Raw genomic sequence first — 15,985 nt, forward strand, 5'->3', positions numbered from 1 at the left:
GTTGGGAAAGAACCAATCCAGCCCCTTGAAAACTGTGCCTGATGGTTTAACATTGCGAAAAACAATGAAAGAAATGAACCCACTACATGGCTGCACGCTGACACCGTAAGCAAACATGCAGCCATATGCCTTACGACTCATCTTATTAAAGCACTTTACACATTTTAGCATTAAAAGTCTGAGGACATGCCAAATAATGCATATGATACATTTTAAATATTTTTATAGTGCTTTCTCTCTTGATGCGCTATTATGGCGTGCACAATTGTGCACATAGCACCTGAAGGGATTGAAGGGACGCTGAAGAGAAACTTAATTCAGCTACATTGGTGAAGGATAGCAAAAGAAACTCATTTTGTTGGTTTCTCTGTTATAGGTTAAGAAACTGGAGCTCAAAGTTCCAGTTTTTAAATTTTGTGCCGAAACCCCCGGGTCAAGTGTGATGTCATGGGTTTTAAAGTACTTTTTTTTTTTCCGTTCCTTTTTTCCCCCCCATTTGGGCAACTGTGGCTTAGTAAAAGCTACAGAAAATGTTTATGTTCAGTTTGGCTCTTTTACAAAACAATGTAGTCTATATTTACTGATAAATTATCAACACCCAAGTAGGTGGTGTCAAAATACACGAAGCCATGGCAAACTGCTGGTGCAGGAACTTCCAGCCAGTGCCTCCCCAAATGCTTCTCCAAAAGCAATGACTAATCCATTAGACCAACTTCATGGCCACACTCACCAAGTTTGACAGAGATCTCGCCGATGGCCCACGTTGCATTATTGCACACAGATATAATCTCTGGGTTCAGGTTCTGACCAAGTATGGGAAGAAAGTCAGCTGAAAAAGAGGTAACATAAGATGTCTCGTCACAACATCACTTCACAAACCAGGTTGTTTAAAACTGGTAAAAGTAATTGCTACTGGTCCTACAAACTAGATTATCTAGCTAACGAGGCAGCCTTCGCAGGCAAGATATATCTTTGTACAGTCACTGTGAAAGACTTACAGATACAGGGATTCACATGCTGGAAGCAAGCCTTGGTGAGGTCGCCAAGCAGTGCAAATGAACTTTGCCGTACTTCGGGCATCAAGTCCTGAAACACATCAGAAGGCAGTGTGTAAAAATGGATAAGCAGAATGTCGCACACATTTGAAAAAGAAATTTCTTTAGCAGTTTACTATTCAAAACAATAAACAACTCCATCATATTCACAAGTTTGTAAACTAAAACGCTGACAAGGCTAAATGGCACTCGCGTTGCTTAACGCACAGATTACCTGACATTGCCATGCATAAGTCAACTCCGAATATTAAGTGATAGACAATTCCCCCAGAGACTGACTAACCGAATCAAAACTTCCAAAGCAAGGTTTGTGACAAATTTGTCTTGCAGTGAAGTTGTAGCTCTTGCCACTACGTGCAGCAGCAAACCTACGTCATGCCACATCCAGTGTTAATGTACTCGCAGTTGCGATTGATGTCAACATTTTCTTGAAAATTAGCTGCCTGAGGCATCAAGTCGAAACTGTGGTCAAACGCAAAGCTTGTTCTGTATTGGTACCATGATAGATGTTTCATGTATAGTCCAGGACACCCTCCCCAATTCAAGGTACTTATTTTCCAAACATCAAAAATTTGCTTATACAAAGCAGTACGTAGCAGGTCTTCCTCAATGTCAAACCACCTTCTTGTCACTTTGTGTATCCTTCTCGATTTTTTCTACTTTAAAGTTTGCTGGCATTCTTCTAGTATAGTCAAGATGATGCTAGTACATAACCGGTACTGCACAAACCTGCATGCACTGGTAAAGAAGCTGCATGATGTTGGAGGACATGACCAGACTCTCCATGTGACCATCCAGACCTTCAGCCAGTCCGCTTAGCAGATCCAGTGCCACAATGACAAAGTCCTTGTCCGGGGCCTCGAATTGGTCAGGGTGGGCTGCATTGGCCTGCGCAAACAAAGGCAGACGCGTTCAGAAGAAATAAAACTCTGTGCAAACTTTTCGCATGCAGCCTTGACTTCACGTTAGCTGTTATGATCCATACATAAGTTATCATGCCTGCTTCAATATACTGTATGGACTCGGGCAAGGGCCACACACCCAACTTGGCAGCCCAAAATTGTGGAGGGGGGGAGGGGAGGAAAAAAATCCAAACGAGAAGCAAGCGCATTCTGTGCCCCAATGCCGTGCGTGCATGCATCGGCACATTTTCGCGCGCTGCCACGCACACCCAGTGGTTCAGACATTTGACTCCACAATAGACTAAACACTGTATGAAAGGCGTCGTCATACAACATGAAGAAATTGAAAACAAGACTTCCAGTAGCCGCCCAAGCAGCTCCAAAGATACAGAAATTTTAGCGGCACAAATCCTAGTTGTTTTATTACTACAATTTTGAAAAATCACTTCAGTAATAACTTACTAAACCTAATATTTCCGCACTTCTTTAGAGCACATCAGAACCGCCAATTCCGATCCTATACAGTCAAACCACCTAATAACGAACAATGAAAAGCTGCTACACCGTCAACTTTTGTATGTTTTCTATGGGGAAATAACCAGCTTACTACAATGTCCCTATGCCGCATTATCGGTTATAACGTTGAAGTCAGGCTGATGGGTGTCCGTGCCAAAAGGTAATGGGATGCAAAATCCTTGAAAAGAAAAAAGTGAAACGCAAGCCGCTGCACAATCACCTGCCACCCCAACTGCCACCGTGTGCTTCTCTCTACGAGAGATGCGCACCAATGTCGCACGCATCTCTCCCATGGCCCTCCCACTCTTGGGGACACAAATGGGCTGCGCCCATAACACTGTGCCACACCACCCTCCAAACACGAATGGGCCGCGCCAACTGCACTGACAATGCCACCGGCGCTGCTTCCGGATTGCTCGCTCAGCCCTCACAGTTGGTCCTACCGTATTTACTCGCATAGTCATCGCACCCCTGAATTTTGTCCTCAAAACTCGATTTTGAGGACAAACTCGAAGAGTTGAACAGTTAAACGAGTCAACACAATAAGAAGCCGGATGGAGGAAGGTGGCGGGGAGGAGAACTGACCTCCCCGCCATTATAGTTTCGTCAGAACATCCCTCATTTTGATTTTTTTTTTCATGCAACCCAGTTATAACAATTATTGGTTATACCAATGGAATTTTTGCGGCACTTGAATATTGCTATAGGTGGGCTTGACTGTATATTCAACTGCATGAAGCTTGCAACCTTTGTGTCAGGTTGCACACACACGAGGTGCACATATTACAATGAATCCAAACTAATAATTTCACAAGAAACTTCATTGTGCTGCTGCTAGGGATGCTGTCATGGACGTGATTGACTGGTTGTCCCAAAGCAACTCCGGGGCTATAAGAGATCTTGTAGAGGAGGGCTCCGGATTAATTATGGCCGCCCTTGAATAATTTATTGTGCAAATCAATTTAAAGCATGGAAAATCTTTGCATAAAGATTGAGTTCCTGCACACCAGACAGTGGACTGGTCTGAAACTGCGGGAGGGACCCCATTTTCCTACTTTTTGCCCGAACTACAGTAAAATCCCGTTAAACCTTGCCCGCTTAAACAGTAGTTTCGTTTTAAAAGTAGTAAAGTCAAATCCCCGACTCAGCGGCCATTGAACATAATGTGTTTTGTATCCGCATAAACTCTACCAGCTTACTGCGTACACATCAGTTAAAACGTAGTGTTTCCCCTTTTCGGCGTGCGAACACAGCGGTGCGTCGTCTCCATCAGCCAGCCCGGCAGAACAACAAGCCTCAGAGATCGGAACAACGGCCTCCAAGCACCCTGTGCGTTTGCGCGTGAAGCCACATCAACATCAACATCATTTCGACGCCGTGCCAAAAAGCGTTGTGGCCTTGTGCAAGCGAGGACTCTCGTCATGCCGAAGCTCGGATAAAAAAGACGCCGGGTGCTCAGCATAGAAGAAAAATTAGACATCGTGCGTGCTATCGAACGTTACACGAAGAAGTCGGCGCTGGCACGCGACAGCGATCTGCTGTTGACTACAGTGTGTGGCATTTGGAACGTGAAGAAGGTTCTTGACAGCGCTGCTGCGACCGCGAAGAGATGTCAGCTACGAGGTTAGACTTTTTGCCATTGTTGCCTTTGTTGTTGCCGAAGTGTCGACTAGCGACAATGATGAGGACGACATGGAAAGAGACAGCACGGGCGATTCAGGCCTGACAATGGCAGAAGCTTCGCGTTATGACAGCCTCATGAATGTAATTGTCGCGAAGAGAACAGGGGCGCGATAACGTAACTATTCCAAACGAAAAGTATTGCGAACTCCGGCACCCGGCAATGAAAAAGGTCCCACGGGACGTCTGCAGCACTACTGCGCGCGTGCACGGAGAATACGTATCGCCAACGAGGAATCTGCCATGTGAGTGTTTGCCGAGAAGAGGGGGCTGGCTGAAAAGCTGGCACGCAGCTTCAGTAAGTTTGAGGCTGCTGTCGTCGTGCTAGGCATCCGCGGCATCAAACGAAAATGACACTTTTGTCGCGCGAAGTGAATAAATACACCATGTTTTTTCCCCCCTTTCATTGCACTCTCTCTGAGTTCAGTTTTCGACAGGTAAATGGGCAATCTCATGCTATTTCGGTTAAACAGTACTACTGTTGAGTATGTACTTTTTCCGAGCTCCGGCCAACTACAGTTTAACGAGGTTTCACTGTACAGCAGTTATGTTTGAGGGGGTGTTATAATTGAATAAAAAAAGGTAAACCAAGATGCCAGCAAACTCACCATGTTTTGATTTAGTGTCTGCTCCACCAGGGAAACGCACCTCCTGAACACAGGTTCGCAGTAGGGCAGGAACCCGGACTGGAGGGCAGTGGCCACGCTAGACAGACACTGCAGATTTCCCAATCAGCACTCCAGTCAACACATGACGGTTCAACAAGCCAACTGCATGCATGATGCCCTTTTGGCTTTACGTGGCAAAACGCTTAGGCAAGGTGTAGCGATAATGAAGATTTGGAAATAGAGTCAAAGCCTGCTAAAGCAAGGTTGTGCTTGAAGTTGTGCTGTCACATTAAGAAATCAATTTCACAAGAAAGGCTGACCACTGATCGCGATAGCAAGGAGACAACTACACGAAGCAAGGTTCGTAGTTTTATCGCTGTCACACGCTCAGGCAAACATGAACAGACCTCGCTTGCACATTACCTCCAAGAAATGGCATGTGACCTACGTGCAAGTAGACATTCGCACTAGGTGGAGAAAGCAGATAGGTGCGCAGTCCTTTGCAAAAATTTTTGTCAATTTGTGTAACAGTCATATGTCTTGCTTCTAAAGAGCATGCACAAATTTTGGGTTAAAACTTATGGGGTTTTACGTGCCAAAACCACTTTCTGATTATGAGGCACGCCGTAGTGGAGGACTCTGGAAATTTCAACCACCTGGGGTTCTTTAACATGCACCTAAATCTAAGTACACGGGTGTTTTCACTTTTCACCCCCATCGAAATGCGGTGGCTGTGTCCAGGATTCGATCCCGCACCTCGTGCCAGCAGCCTAACACCATAGCCACTGAGCAACCACGGCGAGTACAAATTTTGGGTTAAAGATACCGCCAAATGAGTTGTCCTAGCCTCTGCAGCATTGCCTGGTACATATAGAATGGAACCTAGAGCTGCAATATGTGCAATTATGCGGTAGTTTTCAACAAGAAGACTCAAGCTGTTAATACGTTGACCCCCAATACCTACAGGAACCAAATATCAAATGATTTCAGCAAAGTGGATCCTATTTCGCTATGAGCAAGGTGAAATTCTTGCAGGCCTTTATTCAGATATGACCATTGTTTTTCAGCTATTTTAAAAAAATACTATAAACGATAGCTCGGCGTAATGTGCAAAAGTTATTGTCAGAGCTCATGAGTTGCCTAAGCTGGTCCACCACGAAATCATGTCAGACAGTACGATTCATAAAATATCAGAGCCAAGAAAAGCTCAGTTTGAAGAATGTCATCATGTTCAGATAAAAGTGGAATGATATCTTGCCACTACCAAATAAAGATGGCAGAGTGTAGGGAATGCTATAGGAACACATTCAGGGTTAATGATTACCTCTAGTAGAGGAAACAGGTCCTTGTCGTCGTCCTTTAGGACATTCCACTTCTCGATTAATGGTGGCATCAGGAGGTTGATGTATTCCTGAAAAGACAAGAGGTAAGCTAATCAGCACAGCTAGTCAGTGGACAGACGATTCTACAGTAATTTCTTTTTTTTTTTTCAGGCATCTGAAGCATTCAAGCGTTCAACTATTATTGGCATTACCAGCCACTGCCACAGAACAATGATTAGGAGTTCGGGAAAAGGTAATCTTTTGGCTAAAAAAAAAATGTGATCTTTAGGTAGACCAAAAGTTTTACGAGATTTCTAAATTTTCCATTTTTTATACTTGTCGTTACACAGCCACTACACACAGTTGCAGCCACTCTGCAGATCAAAGACACATGAAAGAAGAAGACTCTACTTAGGTAGCGTCAGCAGCAGTAGAGAGGTGACAATGATTACCTGACTGAAACTACGTCGATGATACTCAGTCATCATGGAGACGATCACTGCTATTAACATATTTTTGTAACAGCACTAAATTGCATAGAATAAAATAAAGCTCAAGACCAAGTTTCATTCCACAGAAACATTTCTCTTACTCCCCACTACACATTAACACTGCAATACATTTGACTAATTGCAGTTTGAACCGAACGAAGTTGGTACTCCAGAGGCCAGCTAACACCGAGATGAAAAGCTCAGGCTGCACTAAATAAGTTGCACGCACGTCAGGGACGAAAGTTGCTGCAGAACAACGATTCTCATCACTGCTGTGTGCATTCCCCTTTACTCAGGCTCTGTACACACCACTATCGTGTCGGGAATCGCCTGGCATGCCGAGAATCACGTCTTTGTCAACAGGAAAGTGCCACATTTACACAATTCTAATTTGCACCATCTTTCAAAGGAAATGGCTCGAAATTATGCTGGTGCATTACAACTGGAGACTAAACCGAAACAGTGCTTGTGGTGTTTGCTACAGCCTACCATCAGCATCACTGCCACTACCATCGCAAAAGGGTGACTGAACTTATTTTCACATGAAATGGCGGCGACATGCCACACTTATTACAAAGCCTCATTAAAAATAGAGCTTATCTTACATCCTTAACTAGCAGCAGCAGGGCCATATCACATATTGTCGCAATTCCAGAGACTCGCGTGCGCAGCTGGATGAGCTGGCAAAATGGTTAGTCTAGGTGAGAACCACCCAGCATTGCAAATTTTAGGGAAATTTCCCTAGATCTAGGGATGATCTAAGAAGGACTTTGGACACCAACAAAGTATACAGATGCCAACGTCTTTTGTGACTATGGCTTCTAATAACACGCCATGTTGTTAGCACAAACTGCACTGTGATGTCACTTCAGGCTGACTCCAGTGACTTCATTATTTGAATCTTTTAAAACAAGCACATAAATAAACTTACAGTAAACTATAAAATTTGCAGTCATTTGCATAACACAGACAAAGATTTATCACAGAAATCAAATTCACAAACTGAACAACCGCATTATGCATTAATCTAATATCCAAGGAAATTTTTTCATCAGAATTTGGGGAAAACTGGCTTCCCAGGTTGGAAGCACTGAGGCCACCACACATTTGTTGGCAATGGCTAAGGAATTCTGCAAGGTATTGTGGAATATCAAATGCAAATGACTGCATGGGAGGTAAGATGTAATCAGTCAACAGCATCAAAAAGCTGTCCAACAGAAACAACAATGAGCTAAACACAAATGTTCCACTCTGCGAACATAAATTCTGCCTATTGCGTATAGTACCAGCAAATATCCTCACAGGTCACTGGACACTTCATTCACAGCTACTGCCACCAGATCAATTGCAATAAGCATCTTCACCTATCTGTTTTATAGCGCATGGGGCGTAGTGCGTAGTGCCGTTGGTAGCATACTGCACGCTTTTAGTAGGCAATAATCCGAACGCACCCCGTTCCCTGCTGCAGGAGGCCTGGCGCAATGTGAGCGTAAGATTTCGCATCGGCAGTCGCCCACCAGCTCAATTTCATTTGGGTTCCCTGTGGCTTTTAAAACACTACCCAATAGGAAAACAAAACCTGTCTTGGACAGCCCAAGTGCCACCAGCGCGAATCTCATGCCTTGTATGTAAAGATTCGCATTACTACAGCAGAGTCTGTCAAATGTTTTTTTTTAGTCATTTCGGATTGTAAATTTTTTCTTGTGATTTTTTTCTTGAACAAGGTTTTACTGTACTGGGCATGTGGTGTTACAGAAAGGATAAGAACACAAGATTTATGTAGATTATTGCTGGGCAACAAGCTAATTATGTCCTAAAGAGCGCACACTTCAAGCACCAAAGCTCCAATTAAGGCGCATTTCATCAAGGTCTGTACTGAGAATGGCAAAAAATGCGGATCTTACAGGTTTGTTGAGGTGATGGCCTACAGAATCTGCCAGGGTTCCTATGGCGTCGTACAGTATTAGAAGGTTCTTGTGCTGTAAAGATGAAAAAGAACTTCTGTTAACAAGCGCACAGGCAAACTACTGAACACCATGAACTGCTAAACAAAGAACATGGCATTGCAAAAGTATAACGGATCAAACTACACTCATTCATGCTGGCAACTAAATAGATCAGCGGGCAGTAGAACTTTTAATAAGACATTTAAGAAAAAGTGAGAGAAAGAAATGTACTGCTCAAGAACACAACAAAATTAGGTATTCTACATTGCGTTTCCTTGTTACACAGGACAGGCATGTGTATACAATGATCTTATGCGCCAAAATTAAGTACTCCAGGACCTCATCGAATCGTTTTCCTTTTGGAAAACACAAGAGACAGATAAGATTAGAGGGAAGAACATGTACATAGAAACAGGAATTTCTAATGCATGCATTCAAAGATGATAAGGTGATCTGCGAACACATCCACAAGATTTTACTTTTTTGTATGAGGTGGCTGTATGGCGACAAATGCTGGAATGCTGCCTAGTAACCCTCGTAAGCAGAAGAGCATGACATCACAAAGATGTTTCTGGACGAAGAGACGTGGCCCTGTTTTCAAAAGCTACTAGGCAAAGACTATGGTTCGAAATGGTAAACAGCAAAGATGAGAATCAACTCAGATCTCCTCTATGGAGGCAGCTGATGCATCCCAACCTCCCTGCTGACAACTGTGCTTCACTTCACAATTAGCAGCAAACGCTGCAGAGCCTACGCAGGTGATGCGGTCACAGAAACCTGTCACTCTACAGATTTCGAAGAGAATTGGCTTTTGATGTTCGATGTCTTCTATAGAACTACTTGATATATTACAATTATAACAAATTGATTTAATGCCACAAGCTAACACTTAATGGTGGTATGCCTTGCACTTGCAGTGATGCAATGATTATGTTTTGATGGCAAATTATCTGCAAACATGTCACTACACTTGTTCTTCCATCGAAGGTGCAGGTCTGCCGAGTCTTCTGTGTGACAACTTACAACCCCCTTTCTTCTCGTAACTTACTTCGTGTAAGTTGTGACTAACATATAAAGTATATCTTGCACCAAATTATGCAGCACATTAGCATTTCTTGCTCTCATGTAGCATGCATAATCTTTTTTGTTACCCTTGGAAATAGTGAGCAAAGTAGCACTAGCTCCCACAGCGTTGCCTGCTAAGTATGAAAAGGCGCACGAACTAGTATGTTTCACCTCCATCTCAACCACACAGCCGAAGATGCAACACTCGGTCACCTGGTATTTGCTGAAGGCAAAGACAAGTGTCTCCAGGATGAAACTCAGGTAGGGGACCAGTTCGGTGCAAGCTTCTTCTTCCAAGGTGGCAAACGCGCTGCAGGCCGCCTCTTGCACCCGCTTGTTGGCGTCTAGCACCCGCTTCAGCAGCTGCACAGATCGTAAAGGCCAGCGTCAACGTTCTGGCAATCTGTCAGCGTAGTTCACTCGACGCAGAAGCAGTAAACCTTCCACAGTGTGACACGACAACTTGCCTCAGTCATGAGTGGCTGCAGGTAGCAGTCATGTGGCTGGCTGACCACCCAGTGGGAGTAGCGGCTCAGCGTCCAGCAGGTGATGGAGCGCACCAGGGCCTTTTTGTCGCCGAGGCAGCCGATGAGGTAGGGGATCAGCTCGGGCAGGTGGGGCACCATGCCCCCCATGCAGCCCTCGGCGATGGCGCCCAGGGCCAGGATGGCCGACTCCTTGATCTCCCAGCCCTGGTGGAACAGCGTCTCCTTCAGGATGGGCAGCAGCACCCCCAGCAGCTCCTCGTGGAACACGTTGGCCAGCACGTCCAGCGCCGCCGCCGAGCACTTCCCTGCGTACGGCAGTGATCATCACCTTTGCGATGCTCTGCTTTACAGGGGAGTACAGTGAAACCTCGTTAAACCGTAGTCGGCCGGAGCTCGGAGAAAGTACGTACTAAACGGTAGTACTGTTTAAGCGAAATGGCATGAGATCGCCCACTTACCTGTCGAAAACCGAACTCAGAGAGAGTGCAATGAAACGAGAAAAAACATGCAGTATTTATTCACTTCGCGGGACGTAAGTGTTATTTTCGTTTGATGTCGCGGCGGCCTAGCACGACGACAGCGGCCTCAAACTTACTGAAAGGGGTTGAGACACCAAATTTTGAGGCTATAAAAAGCATGTTGTAGGCTACTTCCGTATGCAAGGACACCCAGAACGAGGTATTGGACGCTGCAAACATTTCAAAATAATTTTAATTGAGCTCCAAAGAGTCATTAAAAACTCCTTCTCGTAGTCGAGACCCATCGCTAGCGCGGCAGTTACTACGTCACAGAGGAGAAACGAAAATATTGACGTCATAGCACACCAGCACAAAAACGTGACGTATGATAAGTAGCGATGAAATGCCGATTACGGAGCCTGCTGAGCCGAGCAACCGAGCATAGCCTCCACTACGACCGAGCTACAGGCATATAGAAATCCTTTCTTAATGCAAAGAAGGGGTAAGGCGTGCAGACACGGACACAAGAGGAGAGAAGTGGACAACACGAACGCCGCACGCCGGCCCGCGAACGGCAAACTGCGTGCGGCGAGTTGCCCTGCGGACGGGCCTTTACACGTTTGAGTGTAACACTAGCCGGCCGACTCCGAAAGGGACCAGGATATGCGGCGTTCGTGTTGTCTGCTTCTCTCCTCGCATAGTCGCGTAGTTCGGCAGCTCGGAGCGGACTCTCCTTCGTTTGGCCTTTCCACGTTACCGGCCCATCCACGTTACCGGCACGGAAACTCGCCGCACGCCGTTTGCAATTCGCGGGCTCCCGTGTGACGGCGGTTTTGCTCGCGAACAGCGAGATTTCCTTGCCGTAGAGAGGACGGGCCCGGGACCCATTTGTGCGGCAGCCGTACGGCGAAGCGGCCAATCAGCGACCGAGGAGTGGTCGCTCTGGCATCGACGGCAGCTTCACCGCCTCTGATCGTTCGGCGCCGCCGATATCGTCGCTAGGCCTTTTCCGGTTCACTTCAAAGCTAAAGCTTACGGCGCTTCGGAATGAATCACCGACTCTCACAAGCCGCAATATTTTCTTACCATTGTTGTTGCTCTTCGCAATAATTATAATAATCGCGACATACACTTCGAATCGCCACTGGTTGACCTCTGCTGGCAGAGCACGCATATGCGCGAGCAGACGACGCAGCATAGTTTTACGTCACTATTTTTCGTGGGCCACGTGACCAAGCCATGTTGCGTTTCCTCCTCTGTGACGTCATAGCATCCCCCGGAGCCCAGAAACCGAAACCGAAATCGCTCGGTATAATAATGCTATTATTAAATTATTTATCGGATATATATGAATCCCGCTGTGTGTATCGTGCTCCCTGAAGCATGACGCAACGTTTGAATCAACAAACGCATGAACGAAAATTTTGATGTCTCCACCCCTTCCCTCCTCTCGGCAAACACTCGCACGGCAGATTCCTCGTTGGCGTTACGTATTCTCCGTGCACGCGCGCAGTAGTGCTGCGCAAGTCCCGGGGCGCCTTTTTCATTGCCGGGTGCCGTAGTTCGGAAAACTTTTCATTTGGAATAGTTACGTTATCGCGCCCCTGTTTTCCTTGCGACGATCGCATTCATGAGGCTGACGTAACGCGCAGCTTCTGCCACTGTCGGGCCTGAATAGCCCGTGCTGTCGCTTTCCGTGTCGTCCTCATCACTGTCGCTAGTTGACACTTCGGCAACAACAGCGGCAACGATGGTGAAAAGTCGAACCTCGTAGCCGACATCTCTTCGCGGTCGCAGCAGCGCTGCCGAGCAACTTCGCATTCCAAATGCCACACACTGTAGTCAACAGCAGATCCATGTCGCGGGCCAGCGCCAACTTCTTCGTGTCACGTTCGGTAGCACGGACGATGTCTAACTTTTCTTCTATGCTGAGCACCCGGCGTCTTTTTTATCCTAGCTTCGGCATGACGCGAGTCCTCGCTTGCACGATGCCACAACGCTCTCTGGCACGGCGTCCATGCGGCGTCGAAATGATGTTGATGTTGATGCGGCTTCACGTGCAAACGCACTGGGCGCTTGGAGGCCGTTGTACCGATCTCTGAGGCTTGTTGTTCTGCCGGGCCGCCCGATGGAGAGACGACGCACCGCCGTGTTTGCGCGACGAAAAGTGGAAACGCTACGTTTTAACCGATGCGTACGCAATAAGCTGGTACGGTTTATGCGGATACAAAATACATTATGTTCAATGGCCGCTGAGTCGGGGAATTGACTTTACTACTTTTAAACCGAAACTACTGTTTAAGCGGGTACAGTTTAACGAGGTTTTACTGTATACGCTGACATCGTCGAAACAGCCACATCGGTGTACAGTCAGCGTAGTGAAAAGTAGGGCTGTGCGAATATTTGCAGCTTTCAAATTACTAATCAAATATTGTCCTACTGCATTCAGTTTTCAGATCAAGCAATCATTATTCCTAAATACAGATATTATTCAAATAGTTTTTGAATATTTAGAATCGTGAACAGTGCTCAGTCACAGACAAAATTGGAGCAATAGTACGATAACTTTTATCCCCTTAGCCATAGTAGAAATAAAACATAATAAGTTATGCATTGGGGCATGCTACATCAATCAGGGAGAGGCCCTTTACAGGCTAAATTGCAATCATTTGCACTCCCCGTAGAGTCCTGTACACGAGAATAAACTACAGTGGAACCCCGTTCATACGTTTTTCACCGGACTGAGGAAAAAAAACGTAACAGCCGGGAAAATGCAACAGTGAGGAAAGCTCCGAAAATGAATGAAAAAAGTGCAGCTTCAACTATAGACAATTTATTTCCACAGAGTGCGCTTAGGACTTAAAAAGAGTCTAGAATGGTGGCTTGCCGTTTCTTTCGCTTGCTAGAAATCGCCACACGTTTCTCAATAGCCTGGAAGGCCGCATTGCTGTCAGCGTCGCTGTGAGGTGCGACGTACCTGCGGAGGAGGTCCAGAGCCACGACGGCTACTCCAAAGCTAGAATTTGGCAACTCCCCGGCATCATGCGGCTCGTGCTCCTCCTCGTCACCGCGCCAGGCAACGGCAACGGACGAATGAATATCCGCGGGAAATTTTGCCCTCTTTGGCGTAATCATGCTAACATGCTAACGTTTGTTTAGTATTGCTGGGGAGCGCGCGCGTCCGAGCAGCCCGGTTGCGCGCAGCGCTGCTAGTGCTGCATGGTTTCGCGAGAAATGTAAACAAGAGAGGAGAGCTGGCCCGATAGACGGAGCAATGCCAACTTCCGGCTTCTCTTTAGCTATAGCTTCCCGAAGAGTGACGTCAGGGCCTCTCCTGAGTTTCCTTCCTCCGTGAGTCGACCCGCCCAACCAATGGCCCAACAAACCATGCGGTGACCGTAATCACAGTGATGATAGAGCATTTTTCACGAATGGCCACCTAATGGCGGCCTCTCGAACTGGCGTGCGGCTCCTTGCAGCCAGTTCAATAGCCAAGCCCGGTAAAAACTCGTCAAAAGCCAAAATGGCGGTTGGAGCACGTTGCCTACTCCAGGCGGGTTCGGGTTGCGACGCATCATGCGGGAACGTTTTCACAGCTACTACGTAACAGCGGGGTTCCTTATACATTGGATCCTATGGAAGCTATGCCGGGACCGGATGAAAGAGACGTAGCAGCCGGGAAAATGCAGCAGTGAGGAACGTAACAGCGGGGTTCTACTGTATTTACTTGTTCCTATCGCTCCATTTGCGCTATCTATAAGCAAGGCTTCATAATGTGCAATGTAACGACAAAAAGTTGCACACATTATTAAAGGGGCCCTGAACCACTTTTTATCGAAGTGGAGAAAGGCATTTGAAGTAAAAATAGGTTATTTCAGAACTACTTTGCCACAGAAAGTGCTTCAATGCATTCAGCAGAAGCGGAGTTATTGGCAATCAAATACGGCCTCCGCTGTGCTACCATTCCTTCTTCAATGCCTTGCACCGTGAAGGCTACAGCGCAGTGGGGCATGCTCACAACGCTCCGCCTTCTAAATGTCACCATGCCATGCAGTTCAAATTTCATTTTGGATGTTAACGTAGACCCCACGACTTCCTCCTTTGGTGCTCATGACGCACTAAACGCAAGCCAAATGAGGTTGTCCTCAGCTAGCCACAGTTCACTTAACCAGTGGACTGGCGGCGGCACCTCGCGGTATCTACGCCATGTGGTCAACATGTCACCTATTGGTCAATAGCAGCCACCCAAGGGAATGACGAAATAAAGCGTCCACTGAGGAAGTAGGACAATAAAGATGTGACGTGGATATCCCATTTTCTCATGTGTAACATGGCCCCCTATTACTAACCCACCCCCACTGGAGGCTATTTTGAGTAGGCAGTACACATTAATATTTGTGATTCCACAAGTCCAGGTACAACATCCTGCACGGTGGCCAATCACCCTCTGGTGCATTGTTGTGTGCCCAGATCTGAATTACAACCGGTAAATGTTTTCAGACTTTTCTGTTCGGTATAGATTGAATTAAATCTACAGAGAGAGACACTAACCTTGCTCACATTTTAGCTCCAGCAATGTGTAAGGGAGGCTTTCTGGACAAATAATTAAACACAACTTCAACAATAACTTGAGGTCAGAGATGTGTGTCAGATGCAGACTGGCGCTACCCTCTGGATATTCACAAGCAGGCATTTGTTGCACAGTGCCTGGTTTACGATGGCAGCCTTCAAATGCAGCCTGAATTCAGCAGTTTCTAGAAAAAACTCAAACGCTGGGTTTGCTGGCTTTTTATAAATGGCAACTCTAGGGACCAGCATCTCTCTAACCATGACAATGGCAGCATCTGTGGCAGTGCACTTACTCAGGTTCCAGTCAGACAGTGTGTTGTCATCGTCCAGGCCATCGTCCGACACGGAGTCCTCCTAGCAAATATTTAACGCAAATGCTTATGTTTGTCGGCATGGCAGCACAGACAGACACACTGACAAAAACAGCAGAGAGAATGAATTAGCTTGTATGACCATACCAAGAGCAAGAAAAAAATATTACACACACACACGGAAAACACTTGTTACAATGGACCTGCATATAACAGACTTTCAGATATAACAGACCGTATTTCAACCTTAGTTTTTTTCTGCCTATTTGATTAATGCAATGAAGTTCACTTTTAATGGACTGCGCTACAGCGGACAATATTAGGGTCAATTTTTTTTTTCATAATCAGGCATATAAAACGTACTCTTGCCATGTTGACACGAGCTGACAACTGACTTGCGAGGGCCAGCTAACGACCGCGGCTATATTGGCTCAATATCACACGTATGAGAGAGGAAGGCTAACATTTTCCTTTGTATATAAACAACTCCTAAAGATAAAAAGCTGATATTTGAAGGAATGTTGTATGTAGCCTTTCCTCTGTTCAAAATGTATATTCCGAAATATTTTTGTGT

General features: G+C 46.1%; 1 protein-coding gene across 2 annotated transcripts in view; it reads right to left on the minus strand.

The window, feature by feature from the left end:
* Tnpo (transportin 1) overlaps window positions 1-15,985 on the minus strand; it is a 55,743-nt gene that overhangs the window by 25,377 nt on the left and 14,381 nt on the right. For both annotated transcript variants that reach the window (XM_075671972.1, XM_075671973.1), the window contains exons 9-17: window positions 15,394-15,454; window positions 10,053-10,378; window positions 9,799-9,948; window positions 8,479-8,553; window positions 6,086-6,172; window positions 4,762-4,869; window positions 1,785-1,943; window positions 999-1,086; window positions 731-829 (exon numbers count right to left, since the gene is read on the minus strand). In XM_075671972.1, coding sequence (XP_075528087.1) covers window positions 731-829; window positions 999-1,086; window positions 1,785-1,943; window positions 4,762-4,869; window positions 6,086-6,172; window positions 8,479-8,553; window positions 9,799-9,948; window positions 10,053-10,378; window positions 15,394-15,454 — 1,153 coding nt within the window. The remainder of the gene's footprint in view (window positions 1-730; window positions 830-998; window positions 1,087-1,784; window positions 1,944-4,761; window positions 4,870-6,085; window positions 6,173-8,478; window positions 8,554-9,798; window positions 9,949-10,052; window positions 10,379-15,393; window positions 15,455-15,985) is intronic.

Source organism: Dermacentor variabilis, chromosome 10 (assembly GCF_050947875.1).
Source record: "Dermacentor variabilis isolate Ectoservices chromosome 10, ASM5094787v1, whole genome shotgun sequence".
In the NCBI taxonomy this organism is placed as follows: domain Eukaryota; kingdom Metazoa; phylum Arthropoda; class Arachnida; order Ixodida; family Ixodidae; genus Dermacentor; species Dermacentor variabilis.